We start from the raw sequence: 17,233 nt of genomic DNA, 5'->3' as shown, positions 1-17,233 counted from the left end.
TATCACAAACTGAACGATTCTTGTGTATTCAGGAGCTAAGCAGCCGCACTACTCTGCTAGACTAGAGTGACTATAAGCTCCGAAGTCAGCAGTCCATGCATGGCTCCAGGGGTCAGTCCATGCATGGCTCCAGGGGTCAGGGGCCTTTGCACTGAGATCGTAGCCCAGAGAAGCAGAGGTGAAGCGCTCCCCATCTGCTCCACACAGCTGGGCCCACAGCTGGAGGGAGATAGGCAGCCATAAGATGGATAGATGGACGGATGGATGGAAGGGCTGCAGGCAGGGGAAGGGATATGAATGAAGGAAGCGACAGAGAGAGAGAGAGAAGACAAGTTGCACAGCGAGGGCGAACATTTACCCGGAATGCTTTTTCCTAGCTGTTGCAATTCCTCCGCGTCAGACTTCATTCCCATGAAAACAGAAAATGTCCTTTTTTCCATTCAAAGGGGGTCTTCTTCTTGTAAAAAAAAAGTGTCGATGGAGGTTGTTTGGAGCATCGACCGTGATCTTACCCCTGGGGTACTTTGCGCTGCATCTGTTCTCTGTGTGGGTAGTAAAAAAAAAGAAAATTGAAGCAGGGAAATGCTGATTCTGCTTCTGAGGCGTTGTTATACGAGGCCCCCGAGGGGGCAACCTGTACCTGTGCTCTTTAAATATTCAGCACGCCCCATGATGTATTCCAGCTCTTTTTAATTAACAAACACCTAATTATTAGGGAAGAAGCTGTGAGCCCCTCAATGAACATCAGATAAACGTGGCGGTCACTGTCATCCTGCGTGCACGTCCTTTAAAAGGAATTTGACTGTAAATTGCTTTTATAATGGCAGCAAAGAGAAAGGAGGTGGGGGGTGGGGAGGTGATTTTACACTTTTTTTCCCTTCTCCCTGAGGACATTTAAATTCATTTGATTAAGATGTTCGGAACCTCCTTCCATCAGAGCGAAACTGCACGCCACCTCCCTCTAGCTTTATACTGTAATCTTGGTCTCCTTTTCAGGCTTTGTAGCCCCCCCCGCCCCCCCTGTCCCCCTTCATTTCATCCCTCCCCTCTAATTACCAAAAGGATTCTACCTGTTCTGCCATACCGCTTCTTTTATCTCAATCCCTTTCAATTTCAGCCTCCCCCTTTCCTTTCCACGCTTTGTTTGGAAACCCGAGCTCTCCACGTTGTCTGTTGGAGAGCTCATCCTCTCCCACTTGTTTTCCATCATCATCATCATTCTAGTTTACAACCAAACGTGCATCATCATTATTACACGAGAGAAGAGATGTGTTCTGTGAGGAGCAGGTAATTATCGGTGGCCTTTCACGATGCATGCCATCTCTCGAAACCCCCCAAAAAATGCAGGCTTTCAAAGGTAGCAAAGGTTTCATTTTTCACTCAAGAGATAGAATATTGACAAACATATGCATTACAGATGCATCTACTATAAGAAGCATTCACAAGAAGTCTACACAATTAGAGAATGTAGAAGAATTGTTATTTTGATCAACGTTTGACTGTTATCGCTCTTATGGTACAAACATCAATACAGCACATGCCCGGCGCCACGGGGGTGCCTGGGGGTGCAAAGCACCCTCAGTTGCAAAATGTGCACCCTCAGTTTATGTTCTATGTAAAGTTATGAAAATATCAAAAATAACAAACATATATTCAGAATATTATAATTGTCATAGAGATAACAATAACGGTATCAAAACACGCAGTTTTACCCAGTAATATTATATAGCCACAGCCAGCCTATCAATTGCTCGTTGTCGTTGCAGCGCAGCTCCAGTCTAATTCCACAATTTACGATCACCTGCCTGCCAGGCAGTATAGCCTGTTATTCAGCAGTCAGCAGTGGCATGCACCGTGACCACGGACAGTTTAGTGATTTGAATTTTGACCCTATAGTTTCACCTCGTCCTGACTCCTGTTGTGTTTTGTTGTGGAAAGTAAAAGCGTGCAAAACAAATTAAAACAAAGTGATTCAAACACCGAAGATCTGCCCTCTCCTCTAGCTGGAAGAACTCCACCTCGGTAAGCCTAAGCTTGCCACCACACCACACACCCGCCGCCGGTTGATTTGGGGACAGAGAAGCCATGGAGCTATACAATCCTACCCAACTCGAATATTTTTCAATAAAACAGCTAATTTAGCATTAGCTGGTTTGGGAAGCTGGTGCTGCCTTTTGCTTTCCATGTCGGACATTTCCTAATTATTGGTAGGCTGCAATCTACTGACTGGTTCAGTTGGAATTTAGCTGGCATATTTTGTTCTGCTGGTTTTATTTGTCATGTCTGTCTGAAACAGGCTATTTTAGGCTATGCTATAGGCTTAATTATTTTTCCACTATTCTATTTTTTGTATCATTGTAGCAGTAGGCTAGCAACAGAATGGTGAACTTGGTGAAGGAATGGCTGTCTTTTTGAACGAGCGAGATGCTCGCGCCTCGATCTCTCTCTCTCTCTCTCTCTCTCTCTCTCTCTCTCTCTCTCTCTCTCTCTCTCTCTCTCTCTCTCTCTGTCTCTGTCTCTGTCTCTGTCTCTGTCTCTGTCTCTGTCTCTGTCTCTGTCTCTGTCTCTCTCTCTGTCTCTCTCTCTCTCTCTCTCTCTCTCTCTCTCTCTCTCTCTCTCTCTCCACTAGCTGCTGAGCTGCGCGAGTCAGCGTGACGTGACCCACCAGAGACTATAGCCTATAGTATCTCATCTTATTTATTTTTGTTTTTCCACCATGGCCACATTGACAGATGTATAATTTTGAACTTATGTTGGTTTAGAAAATGTTGCCCTGGGTCCTGGCTCACTGGCTGGGCTGCAGTTCAGGCGATCCGTTTATTACAGTGCCGGCCCAAACAATTTGGTGCCCTAGGCAGGATTTCTGGTGTCCCCCGGGGTGGGGGGGCCAATTTGGTGCCCTAGGCAGGAATTTTGGTGTCCCCCGGGGTGGGGGGCACCGAACCCATGAACTGACATGGGGGATGTCAGTTCAGTCAGAGGATGTGTTATTGTGATGCCCCAAACTTAGATTTGTCAAAACTTAAAAATTTAATGGAGCTTTTTCAATTAATGATATAAAAATATGTATATGAGTTTAAAAAAAGAATGCATGGTTGGTTGTTGCCCCCCTCCTCTCATGGCACCTAGGCAACTGCCTGTTCTGCCTATAGGAAGGGACTGAATAGGTTTATAAGTTTGCACAGTGCTTTATGCTTTAGAAAATGTGTCCGACCTGACTGTGGCTGCAGTTCAGACAATTTATTTGTATTGATTGATTGAATACTTTATAACAGATTGCATGCAGTAGCATGCATGTAGGCTACACTTAATTCAATAAATGCTGCTGCGGCTGCAGTAGAAACAGACGGAAACTCAGGTTTTCCTGCAGCCGGCCCTGATACAGCATGGACAAAATCTTATCCGACAACAAAATATTCTTTAGTTTTAGGTCTGAAAGGCTAATCAAACGGTGGTCCGTGGCTCAAATGCAGAATAAACTAGAAAAAGTGCCCCTCGGGGGCGGGGCACAGGTCTCCACCAGGGCAGGTCAGGTTGTGGCCTCCTGGTGGCGCTATAATAGGCCAATGTGAAAAGGGTGCCATTTATTCTTATGCCTTGGATGGCAATTGGATGATTTGAGGCATTTTGTTCCAAAAATGTGTTTTGCAAAAATCCAGCTGTTAATAACAGGCCAATGTGAAAAGGGTGGGATATATTTCTCAGCCTAGTAGGAAAGTCTGTGAAAGATTTCACGTAAATTGCACGCTGCGTTCATGATTTGAGGCTTTTTGTTGAAAATGGGCAAATCCTGTAAAATTTGAAAGCCAATGTTGGCCAATTAGGATGGCATATGAAATATCGGACAGATCCGTCTTGAACACATGACTATAGAGATAGTGTGTAACGATTTTGGACATAATCTGGAGGAGTAAAAACATTTGTTTTTCAAAAATCGGCCTCCTGGTGCCAGGCCTTTCTGGAAAATTTGGGGCAGAGGTTCATCGTTGGCATCCAGGGAGTGTGTTGGCATCGACCGGTTTAACGGTGCCTGAGGTTAGCTGGTAACAGAAGGACACACACACACACACGCTCACACATGGACACACACACACACACACACACACACACACACACACACACATGGAGTGTAAAACATTCTCTCTCCCCATGCCTTTCGCCTGGTGGAGACAATAATGGACCTTGATATGAAAAGGGTTGAAAACCACTGACTAGATCAGTGGTTTTCATTTTCAACCCTTTTCATGGTCCATTATTATGCACTCTATGCTTCTTTTCGCTTGCACACTCCTTCTCTCCTCTCTGCCGTGGAGGTATCGGTGGGCCAATGTGTGCATCTGAGTGCTTGCATGCAGCCTAATTGATGTTGGGGCCGCTGAAAAACCGATATATTTTAATTACCTCCCCAAGAGCAGAATATTAGAGTAAATAAACAGTGCAAATCACATTACAAGCCACACAATCAGGCTGCCGGCCTTCATCGTTGCACTCCTTATTGCATGGCCATGGAGAGTGTCACGAGGCTGCCAGGTTTTTCAGGTATTCAGAGTAAACTGCGACCTGCGGTTGCAATGACAAAATATATAGGGGTATTTAACAAGCAAACAACATTTTGATGCTATACTGCATCTCCGTCAGATTATAAAACTGTTGACGTTGTCACAAAAAAACTGGACAGGTGGCACCAAGTATACTGTAGGTACAGGTATGAGTCACGTCGTCCCTGAATGTCTGTATGGAGCAAAGGTTTAATGCGGTTATTTCCCTGCATGGTTTTGGCATCATCCATCCAGCAGTGATGGGGCTCAGACTGTGCAGATTGGGGAAGCTTACAGTGGTGCTGCTGTTACATAAGCAGCACTGGTGCGGTGGAAAGCCTGTATTAGCACAAAAATAGAGTTGATGACTTGCATTTTTCTGTTTTTCGCCACCACGGAGGTTCAGCTCGTCCTAACTATGTGTTTGTTTGTTTGTTTTCACTTACAAGAATATTACAAAGTAAATAAAAAATGTGAAGGAGAATGCCTAAAAACCCTCCAGGCCAGGGGCTTAAGAAGTGGCATTCTTCTGGAATATTTGTACTTTAATAGAATAAAAACTACATCATTGAATATGCAGATCTATTACAAATGAAAATATACCTATCATATACAGAGAAAAAATATATATACAGACATTTATAACAAGAACAGAAAACAGCAAAGAGCATATCACAATAGTAAATATAGCTGCAAGCAGCGATAAGGCGGGACCAAGGAGATAGAGAGAGAGAGAGAGACAGAGAGAGAGAGAGGACAGAGAGTGTGGAGACAGAGAGAGTGGAGAGAGAGCGGGAGAGACAGAGAGGACAGAGTGTGGAGACAGGGACAGAGAGTGTGGAGACAGAGAGAGGACAGAGAGTGTGGAGACAGTGAGAGGACAGAGTGTGGAGACAGAGAGAGGACAAAGAGTGTGGAGACAGAGAGAGGACAGAGAGTGTGGAGACAGTGAGAGGACAGAGTGTGGAGACAGTGAGAGGACAGAGTGTGGAGACAGAGAGAGGACAGAGTGTGGAGACAGAGAGAGGACAGAGTGTGGAGACATTGAGAGGACAGAGAGTGTGGAGACAGAGAGAGGACAGAGTGTGGAGACAGAGAGAGGACAGAGTGTGGAGACAGAGAGAGGACAGAGTGTGGAGACAGAGAGAGGACAGAGTGTGGAGACAGAGAGAGGACAGAGAGAGGACAGAGAGTGTGGAGACAGAGAGAGGACAGAGTGTGGAGACAGTGAGAGGACAGAGTGTGGAGACAGTGAGAGGACAGAGTGTGGAGACAGAGAGAGGACAGAGTGTGGAGACAGAGAGAGGACAGAGTGTGGAGACAGAGAGAGGACAGAGTGTGGAGACAGAGAGAGGACAGAGAGAGGACAGAGAGTGTGGAGACAGAGAGAGGACAGAGTGTGGAGACAGTGAGAGGACAGAGTGTGGAGACAGTGAGAGGACAGAGTGTGGAGACAGAGAGAGGACAGAGTGTGGAGACAGAGAGAGGACAGAGTGTGGAGACAGTGAGAGGACAGAGTGTGGAGACAGTGAGAGGACAGAGTGTGGAGACAGAGAGAAGACAGAGTGTGGAGACAGAGAGAGGACAGAGTGTGGAGACATTGAGAGGACAGAGAGTGTGGAGACAGAGAGAGGACAGAGTGTGGAGACAGAGAGAGGACAGAGTGTGGAGACAGAGAGAGGACAGAGAGTGTGGAGACAGTGAGAGGACAGAGTGTGGAGACAGAGAGAGGACAGAGAGAGGACAGAGAGTGTGGAGACAGAGAGAGGACAGAGAGTGTGGAGACAGTGAGAGGACAGAGTGTGGAGACAGAGAGAGGACAGAGTGTGGAGACAGTGAGAGGACAGAGTGTGGAGACAGAGAGAGGACAGAGTGTGGAGACAGTGAGAGGACAGAGTGTGGAGACAGTGAGAGGACAGAGTGTGGAGACAGTGAGAGGACAGAGTGTGGAGACAGAGAGAGGACAGAGTGTGGAGTCAGTGAGAGGACAGAGTGTGGAGACAGAGAGAGGACAGAGTGTGGAGACAGTGAGAGGACAGAGTGTGGAGACAGAGAGAGGACAGAGAGTGTGGAGACAGAGAGAGGACAGAGAGTGTGGAGACAGTGAGAGGACAGAGAAAGGACAGAGAGAGTGGAGACAGAGAGAGGACAGAATACACTTATTACACTATTACACTTATTACACTATTACACTACTATTACACTATTAGACTTATTACACTATTACACTACTATTACACTATTAGACTTATTACACTATTACACTACTATTACACTATTACACTACTATTACACTATTACACTACTATTACACTAATTCACTAATATTACACTATTACACTAAATACACTTATTACACTATTACACTACTATTACACTATTACACTATTAGACTTATTACACTATTACACTACTATTACACTATTACACTATTAGACTTATTACACTATTACACTACTATTACACTATTACTATTATTACACTTATTACACTATTACACTTATTACACTATTACACTACTATTACACTATTACACTTATTACACTACTATTACACTATTACACTATTACACTATTACACTTATTACACTATTACACTATTACACTATTACACTATTAGACTTATTACAATATTACACTATTACACTTATTACACTACTATTACACTTATTACACTACTATTACACTTATTGCACTATTACACTATTAGACTTATTACACTATTACACTACTATTACACTATTACACTATTAGACTTTTAACAATATTACACTATTACACTTATGTTACACTATTACACTACTATTACACTAATAGTACACTATTACAAATTTAGACTTATTACACTATTACACTACTATTACACTAATTACACTATTACACTTATTACACTATTACACTACTATTACACTTATTACACTATTACACTTATTACACTACTATTACACTTATTACACTATTACACTTATTACACTATTACACTTATTACACTATTACACTACTATTACACTTATTACACTATTACAAATTTAGACTTAATACACAATTTCACTATTACACTATTGCACTACTATTACACTCATTACACTATTACACTAAATAAACTTATTACACTTATTACTCTATTACAGTTACTAGTATCTCTATTAGAGAGAGAGATAGAGATAGAGAGAGAGAGAGAAAGAACAATATGCACAAATAAGAATCACAGGCTGAGTTGTCACTACCCGGATTTGAACCAGTGACCCTGTGGTCCAAAGGTGAGAGCTCTACCGACTGAGCTAAGCAGACTCTGTCAGTTGACTCATTCTATACAGTAACATGCAGTATAGGTATTAGCTCTGCCAACCGTATTTGGAAGACGTATTGGTTGCATGAGAGGTTTCACAAGACAGAATTTCTTTATTGGCTCATAAAAACTTCATTTTTTGACTTAAAAGAAATCTGTTACGATTTTTTGTTCGTATAAGTCCAAAGTTCAAGTGTAGACGTTTTTGTGCATTTTGATCAAAGATCCTGGGAGAAGATAGATTTTTAATGGTTTTCATATAATTCAAAATGGCGGGTAATCTAAAGGTCAGAGGTCAAAAGTCAGAATATGGAAGTTGTTCGGCATGAGGAGACAGACATGTGTATCAAAGTGTCATTGTCAACGGTCAAACGGTTCATGAGATATGCACGTTCAAAGTTTGCATTTTCAACTTAATTTTAAATTTCAGTGCTATAGCGCCACCATTTGGCCAATGGTCATGGGCTTCACATAGTCACCGTTTGGCATGGCCCTCTACCAGATTACCGAGTTTCACAAAAAGCGACTGCACGGTTCAGTCAGAACAGCTATTTTTGGCGGAAGAAGAAGAAGGAGAAGAAAAAAAACTACAAAAACAAGAAGTGACCAAAGTCACTGCGTGTCTTCTTGGTCCCTTAAAAATAGTCAAAGTCACAACAGTAAACCTCTAGGGGAAATATTTAATGGACCCAGGTTAATTTGGCAGACCGTGTGGCGTGTAAGTATTTGGTGGTTAAGAGAAGTGATTTTAGAACCTTCTTGAATTGGTGAGAAGACAACTCCCACAGATGATTCCATATATTAGCTTATGCTTAAGTATGTAGGAGAATATCATAAATTGGCGATTTCGGTTGTTGGGTGGAATCTTGGAGGCCAAATAAGGAAAGACGAGTATTATAAGTATCAGCAATTACTTGACGGTCAGAAATAACCCACCCATCCGCCTTAAATTCTTTGGGTAATTTTTTGCATTTTTATTTTATTTTATGATATATATATATATATATATATATTTGAGAATACGATTGTTCTCCAAAGGAGAGACTTTGATGAGCTCCTCTAATAATGCGAATGGATGTATTTCTCTATATTTTAATTGATCATAATTAAAATGGTAAAGTACCCTGACCTCCTCACTCAGACACTTCTTATCGTCTCCGAGCGGTCTAATCACTATAATTTTTACGGTTTGCCCGGTGCTAGACGTTCCTTCCTACCCACAATGCATCTCTGTCGTAAACATTTCCTAGCCAGTCGTTCCCCAGCGTGTGCTGGGTGTTTTGAGGTGTGCGCAATTAGTTGGCTGTAGCACAGAGGAGAGGTGTGTGTGTGTGTGTGTGTGTGTGTGTGTGTGTGTGTGTGTGTGTGTGTGTGTGTGTGTGTGTGTGTGTGTGTGTGTGTGTGTGTGTGTGTGTGTGTGTGTGTGTGTGTGTGTGTGTGTGTACGCGCACGCGTGTGCCTGTGCATGCGTGTGCCTGTGCATGCGTGCATGTGCGAGGGGAAAGAACTGCTGCCTTCTTGCATCACACTGAATACCGTGAGGTTTCTTCTTTTTTCCGTTTTTCCTTTTTGGGTCTTTTGCATTTTGTTTCAGCACACTGGAGTGCTTTTAATGTTTTCAAAGGTGTGTTCGGCTGTGTGCGTGCCTGCCTTATGTGTGTGTTTTATTCTTCCTCTAAGCCCTTGGGAGACCGGCGGTGGGTGAGCAGCAGGTGTTTCTACTCCTTGGAGTTTTTTCACCATAATGAGTCCCCATGCAGTCCTCACAGGCAGTCTTCACTAGCAAACACATAATGTTTGGCAAATCTTTGACTTTCAAGTCCTGCCTGTCATTCAGACCGCCTTGTACTGTATAAGCTTATGCATCATTTGTAATGCATCCTTGCTGCTCAGTATATTCCTCTATTGGGTATGCCATGAATGTCTTCATGGCATTCAAAGTTATCTTCATTTTTTCTTTGTTCTCTACTATAGGCACATGGAGTGCATGGCATTATTTTGTTCAGTTGAGACATACCTATAGTTTATGTAAGGTACAGTAGTATACGTGCTACTGTAGCATTCTGATTTGTGGCACTGATGCAATGCAAATGAGCAATGTTGATAGTATACGGTGGCTTTCCAGTGGTTTCACAGCTATAGCTGGATTGGCAGTGCGGAAGCTTTTCTCTTCCACACTTTGAAAAGTTTCCAATAAAAAATAGGCAGAAAGAAAGAAAACATACATTTATAATGTCAACGAGTCCCTATAACGACGTGTTTGTACTTGTTCAAGTAGACATAAGATGGGTAGGTAACGCAGTAGTGTTGCACATAATGCAGCTTTTATCTATGTGTCCTGTTGTCTGCATGGATATTTCTGTAAAACGACACAGTATGGTATCAAAGTACAAAACCACTCCACACTGACATACCTACAGTAATGTTGACATGTGTGCTATTAATATCCATAGTCTGTGAAGCTGTAATATTCTATATAGGCTGGATTCTGCCGACGATACAAATGCCGCCAGTCAGTTAGCACTAGCATGTCTGAGAAGTCATTTTGACATTTTTTTTTAGAAAGCAACCAGCCGCCTGGGAACCTAGGCTGCTAATCATGACAGTCACGGGTCTCACGGGTTCGACACCCCATCCCGACGGCCTGTGTTTGCTGCGTGCCACCCCATCTCTCCCCATTTCCTGTTAACCTACTGTAAATCTATCAATAAAAGCCCCAAAAAATATCTTAAAAATACAGTCATTGCTGTCCAACGCTGGCAGTTCATACAGTGTGTGTGATGTCCTGCCACTGCAGTTGACAAATTACGTTTTTGACCCTGTGCTCCCAGCCCAGGACAGCTGTCAGAGGCTACCTGTCCTCCCCACAGTGGCTTGGCCCAGAGGTGATCATGCCCTGGGTGTCTGTATCCCCAACCCTCAGATGTTTTTCTCTCTCTGTGTGTGTGTGGTTGTGCGCGCGTGTTGTCCTGATTGAGTGCTATAGTCCATGCAGTTCCTTTCCTCTTCATCAGAGCAGAAGAGCACGTCCAGCTCTTCCTCTTATCTGCCATTGCTCTTGCCTCTCCAAAGCGGTGACTGCCCCGTCCCAACTGAGATCTCTATCAGCTGTGATTTATCCGATATGCGATATCACTTCACCCCACCCCACCCCTTTCTCCTCTACTTTATTCCCCTATTCTGCACTCTTTGCTCCTCCTCCTGCTGTTCCTGTCTATTCTGGGTTGCTCAACCTCCCACACTGCCCTCGCCGTCCCCAGCCAGTGGCTCCACCTGCCATCATCTGCTGTTCATATATCTTCTCATTGTGTCTCTCTCTCACTCTCTGTCCCTCTTTCTACCTATTAACTATCCTGCCTGAGCTGCCCTCTTTTTTTGGCAGAAATAGCCAGAAAGTACACGCCGTGCAAGGAGAAATGAAAGACGAGTTAGATTTTATTTTATTTCATTTATTTAAAAAGTGGTGCAGGGAAAAGGGTTTGCAGAGGGTAAGCGGTAGAAAAAGCTCTCTTTTCGTCACTGTCTACCGAGCAATCTTTGTTCCTACTCTCACCTATATGGTCATGAAGTGTGGGTCATGAGCGAAAGAATAAGGTTTTAAGGCTGAAATGAGTTTTCTCTGACGAGTGGCTGGCATCTCCCTTAGAGGTAGGGTGAGAAGTTCAGTCACGCGAGAGAGACTCGGAGTAGTTGCCCTGGAAAGGAGCCAGCTTATAGGTGGTTCGGGCATCTGGTCAGGATGCCTCTGGAGCGTCTCCCTAGGGGGGTCCTCGAGGCACGTCCCACTGGGAGGAGACGCAGTTGGAGGAATCACATTGACTCACTGGCCTTGGAACGTTTCGGGATCCCCAGGAGGAAGTTACTAATTTGCTCGGGAGAGGGAAATCTGGAGCTCTGATGGAGCTGTTGCTCCCGCGACCCGGCTATGGATAAGCGGTTGAAGATGGATGGATGGATGGATGAAGCTGTAGAAGAAAGAGAAGTGGACAAAATAAACACAGAAGGAACACGTGCCAGCAGGAGACGACGAGAGAGGGAGGAGATGTCCCTCGTTAATTTTGCCAGCGACTGAATTATTCATAATCGTCAGAGACTCCTCCTGCCCCCCCTGTGAGTGAGTGTGTGTATAATTTACAAGCACGTGTGTGTTTGTGTGGGGCGGGGAAGGGAAGGGAAGGCGGCTATATGCGTACGTGGGGTGATTGCACAAACCACTACTTATCTGAAGAGTGTCTGCGTGTGACAAGTGTTCTGGAATTGAGAGTGAAACACAACACCCGCCCACGTCACTTTCTCCAGGACGGGCTTGGCACAAGCTGGGTTTTTTTCTGGACATACACTGTGTGTGTGCGCGTGCACGTGTGTTTGTGTCCACTGTCCACACAACATGCAACCACCCTCCCTCCTAATGTTCCTCTCATCTCCCTCTCCTCCCACCCCTCTCTCTCTCTCTCTCTCATTCTCTCTCTCTCTCTCTCTCTCTCTCTCTCTCCCAAACACTCGCCCGCCTAGATCACACACACACACACACACACACACAAACACACACACGCAGGCACACACACACACACACACACACACACACACACACACACACACACACACACACACACGGACTCTCTCCTCTCCTCCGCCTCCCTGCACTCTTCTGAGAGACCATCTATCACAGTCTCCGGCTCGTGCATTCAAAGCAGCGTGAGTGCCGTTAGACGCCTTCCCTTCCCCGCTCGGCTTCATTCCTGCTTTTTTGGTGCTTTTTTCTTCCCCCCTGTCCTCACGCTCAAGTGCGGAGCTCTCTTGCGCGCGTGTGTGTGCATCGGGGAGAGAAAGAGAGAAAGAGAGAGAGATACCGACTGCTCGCTTGCAAAACAGAAAAGAGAGAGAGTGGGGGCAGAGCCGCACGCCGCGTGCGAAGGAAGGATGCTCTCGGTGCTGCAGCTTCTGATTCAATTAGCATGAATTTCACAGCAGCAGTAGCAGCGGCAGTATCGTCAGACCTTCGGAGGCAGCCAGCGGTAGGAGTGTGTGTCGGAGATTCGCCGAGAGGACCCGCACCCGCCTGCAGCCTGTTCGCCGCCCAGTAAAGGAAGGAATACAAGAAGAAGAAAAACAAAAAAACTGCAGCCACCTGAAAGAGGACAAGAGAGACATCTTAATTGTCGGGAGGAGAATAGTGGGGGGGATAAAAGGATCCAGGCTTGTTTTGTTTTTTCTTCCGTTGCAAGTGGGGAAAGATTGGAGGATCGTGTGTTGTTGAACTGGACCAGCCAACCCAAGGGGGAGGAGGAGGAGGGACAGAGATCACTTTGATGCTGGTGGTTCAAAGCTTTGGTTCTTTGGGGTTTCGGCCGTCCGCGACGCCCCGCATGTCAGAACTGCTATTGATCCACTTGGTCGGGGCGTAGAGTGGACGAGAGGGATTTAAGCGCTACTGTGCTTGGAAAAAATAACCGTGCATTTTGGGTTTATATATATTTTTTTCTTCTTATTTTTTTCCCCCGTCGTTCGTTTATCATCTCGTCTTCCACTTGGTACTCGTCTGTTCATCTGTGTTTTTGCCACTTTGCTGCAGACTGCGAGGCTCCCTGCAGCTCCTCCAGGGATTTGAAGCCCTGTAAGCGGGATCCAGCTGCACCTCCGTCTCAGCACCGATTCCTCTCCTCCTCCTCCTCTATCTCTCTCGCTCCCCTCACTTCTCCGTACCAAAAATTTGCCTCTGTTTGTTCTCCGTTGAAGTTGTGTCCTCCTGAGAGCCCTGGAGGGATGCTGTAGTGGATTCTTGCCTGCGATGTGATGATGGCGGTCTGGGTTATGGATGTATAGAAGCCCTGTGAAGCTCGATCTCTCCCCCCTCATCAGCCGCCCGACCCTGCATGTCGACTGGAGACGCGAGGAACCGTAGACAAGAAATACTGCGTTAATTATACCCTCAGTGGCCGAGACGGGGCTTTGCGTTTTGTAATCAGCGCTGTGTCCCGATTTATTGCTGACTGCTCACATATAGGCTGCCAGGGGTTATTTGTGTTGGGGTGTCAAGGAGGTTGCCTTATCAAACGTCGAGATTTAAGCTGGCGTGACGGGGGTTTGGATGTCTTTTGATTGTTCTCTCTGGGAGGGGTGGTGATTGCCGTTTCGACCGTTCGTCTCGAGGATTGTGTAAGGAAGCTTCTGGATATCGACGCTGGACTCTGAGGATTTTTTTGGGGTTCCTTTTTCGGAAGGATTTTCTATTTTTATTTTTCTATTTTTCCCGATTGGCCATAACGTAACGTCAACGTTTTTGCGGAACCCTTTTTTTCTGAGGATTTCCGAAAGAGGATCGTGCCTTTTTCTTTTTTCTTTTTTTTTTCTTCTTTTTGTTCCTGCCCTGGCTCATATCTTGTTTTTTTATTTTTTTTAATTAATTATTTTCCTATCCCTGGGCTGGAACAACAAGGGGGACCATGGGCCCCGGATCCGTTTGAGATGTTCACTTCCTGTTTGTGTCGTTTGAGGGGGAGGGGCCTGCCCTTAGGCCCCGCCCCCATCACGGAGGAGGCGGAGCTGGAGGTGGAGGTATTAGACGTAGAGGACAGGCAGCAGCCGCCACAGGCCACGCCCGTGGTGTGGGCCAGCCCGGCCTACCTGTTCAGGCTGGTGCTGTCGCTGGCGCTGCTGGTGTTCCCGTGCCCCGCGGTGGCCGCACGCGTCTCCTCCTCCCTCAGCACCACCCACCATGTCCACCACTTCCACAACAAGCACGGCACCGTGCCCATCGCCATCAACCGGATGCCCTTTCTCACCCGCGGGGGCCACGGTAAGGACGCCTATAGCTTCTCCTCATCCTCTTTTGGTGACCTCTCCGAGTTCCCCCCCCCCCCCCTGCTCTGCGCTCTCACGGGGGTTTGACTAAAGCCGATGCTGTTGATTAACAAGTGCCACGTCGGCCTCCTGAGTGACACGAGGTTGTGCACTGTGTGTGTGTGTGTGGGGTTTGACTGAGAGGAACGACACAGGCTTAAGGGGGTCAATGGGAGTCAATTATCTTGGAGGGTTTGATTTGTGCTGGCCAGAAGGTGTGCGTTGATCACATGCGTATTGGTTCATTCACCTATTGATTGTGGTCAAGTCCCTTGCAGGGCCTGGCCTAAGACACCAACCTCATTGGCTGCAGCTCCCCCAGGGGCCCCTGCATCTCTTGATGCATGGCCTCCAGGAATTGGCAGGAGGGTTTTTTAAACATCAGCCATTTCCCCTCCGGGATGCCTCGCTGCGTCCTGGGACTCCCATATCCATGACGTGTTCTGAATGGAGTGGCCATCTTGGTGCTGCTAATGTTGGGGAGTAAGATCAATTTGAGCACTTCTTTAACCCTATACACTTATTGACCTTGTGGCCCTCCGGGGTCTATATTAGGGCCGAAAATAGATTATCCACAAGCACATTGTGAGCTTGTAGATCTTCATTTACCGGTATTTGACTGAATATTCTCCCCGCAGAACATGGCTCACTACAAGACTCATGCCGTTAAACTCTTGTTAATCACCAATGGCGTTGAGGATGCCCTTTTGCTGGCCTTTTCGAGACGCGACCGTGCCTTCTGCCTCGGTACACGGTGTACCCTGGCTGGCAATCACCCGGCGTTATGCTTGCTTGCTTCCTTGAGCATTGCTTATTGTTGTGTCCTACATTCTATAGGCTGTGTACTGTGTACTCACTGTACTGTGTGCTCAGTGCCGGCTGCTGCTGTGTGCGTCACTTCTTGCACTGTTCTTAGCTAAGACTCTGCTGTCAGGGACGGAGCAAGGCTGACGATCACTTTGATGCCCGTCCCCTCTCTCTGTCTCTCTGTCCGTCTCTCTCTCTCTCTCTCTCTCTCCACACTCCCTCCTCTCTCAGCATCTTACAGTACATCATCGTGACACTACTATTTATGAGGCAGGAGGAGCGCCTTTCGTTTGACACCACAGCGTGTTTTGACTGCTCATATCCTACCATCTCCGCCTCTCCCTCAGCCGTCCTCTCTCTCTCTGCCTCTCTCTCTCTGTCTGTCTGTCTCTCTCTCTCGCTCTGTCTCTCTCTCGCTCTATCTCTGTCTCCCTAGCTGTCTCTCTCGCTCTAATGCATGTCAAACAAGACAAGGTGTCATGCAGGCGACCAGAGGAGCCGTCGGTCGGTCGGTCGATCGGGGGTGCGATGAGCCTCCATTGACCGCATCGGCCGCCCAGCCTCTAACCCAGTGCTCAGTACCGCATTGGATTTATTGCCATTCACATTCTCCTCTGCACCTCCTCACGCTCGATACAAGCACCAGAGAGGGGGAGGGGGGTTGGGGGGAGAGAGAGAGAGAGTCTGTCTGCGGGACGTGGAGAAATGATGCTGATGTTTTGTAAAATAGGAAATTGACGAAGGGTGTTTTGCGACACTCGCGCGCTATATAGCATTTGTTGACCTGCAAATGCAAACAAATGCATGGGGTGAGAGGAGCACTCAATCACACACACACACACACACACACACACACACACACATACACGCGCGCCGAACCGCACATGTGTACAGGCACACATATACACACAGAGAGACAATACGTGCACGTGATGCACACATATGTGTTACACACACATGCACCTTCATTTTAGGTCCTAACAGGCGGTTCCGATGCACATCCTGCTCTCTTCCTTCCTTCCTTCCTTCCTTCCTTCCTTCCTTCCTCTCTCTTTCTCCAAGCTCGGATAATTGGATTGCTCTTCTCTTGCATCTCGAGTTGCTAAGCTATTTAAATTGACATAATTAACATAAAAATGTTCTCGGGCCCTCTCTGTGGATTTGCGGCTGTCAGAAGATATTGGTCTGCTGGAGAAAATGGTTTAGTTTTTTTGTGTGTGCTGAAAGGGAACATGTAGATTATCACAGGGAGACGGATGCGTCTGAGCCCAGGCCAAGGGGTTAGTGCATCCTCCAGACACGACACTGTTCTTATGTGGTTTGTCTTGTTCTGTTGTGTCTCTCTATCTGTCAATAATTATAATGTAAGCTAGAAACAATATGCTGTAGACAACATTATTAACCACACCTCTGTACTTACAGTAGTTTAATAGAATCCCTCCGGGACAGTGGTTTTCAACCCTTTTCATGTCAAGCAAGGCTATTATTTATTATTATTATTTGCCCGTGGCCCTTGAGCCACGGACCACCATTTGATGACATTTTGCCTCAAATTAGCCTTTTGTAATTGTTGGATAAGATTGTGTCCCCAATTCCATGCTGTGTTGATGTTGGTACCATTAGGAGAGACAGCAGGCCAAACGTTGATCAAAATAACAATTATTCTTCTACATTGTCTAATTGTGCAGACTTCTTGTAAATTAAGTAGATGTTTAACAATAATGTAACTCTTGAGAGTGTAAAGTGTCCATTTGGTTACC

At 46.0% G+C, this 17,233-nt stretch overlaps 1 protein-coding gene across 1 annotated transcript in view; it reads left to right on the top strand.

The window, feature by feature from the left end:
• The window catches only part of nrxn2b (neurexin 2b), a gene marked incomplete at both ends in the record, with an annotated part of 864,412 nt that overhangs the window by 581,235 nt on the left and 265,944 nt on the right, over positions 1–17,233 (top strand). Inside the window, one exon of the mRNA XM_083789063.1 lies at positions 3,534–3,547. Within this exon, the coding sequence (XP_083645189.1) occupies positions 3,534–3,547 (14 nt within the window). The remainder of the gene's footprint in view (positions 1–3,533; positions 3,548–17,233) is intronic.

This window comes from Protomyctophum parallelum (genome assembly GCF_964188405.1).
Source record: "Protomyctophum parallelum genome assembly, chromosome: 18".
Taxonomy (NCBI): Eukaryota; Metazoa; Chordata; class Actinopteri; order Myctophiformes; family Myctophidae; genus Protomyctophum; species Protomyctophum parallelum.
The sequence above is the reverse complement of the archived record's forward strand: the minus strand, read 5'-3'. Positions and strand labels throughout refer to the sequence as shown.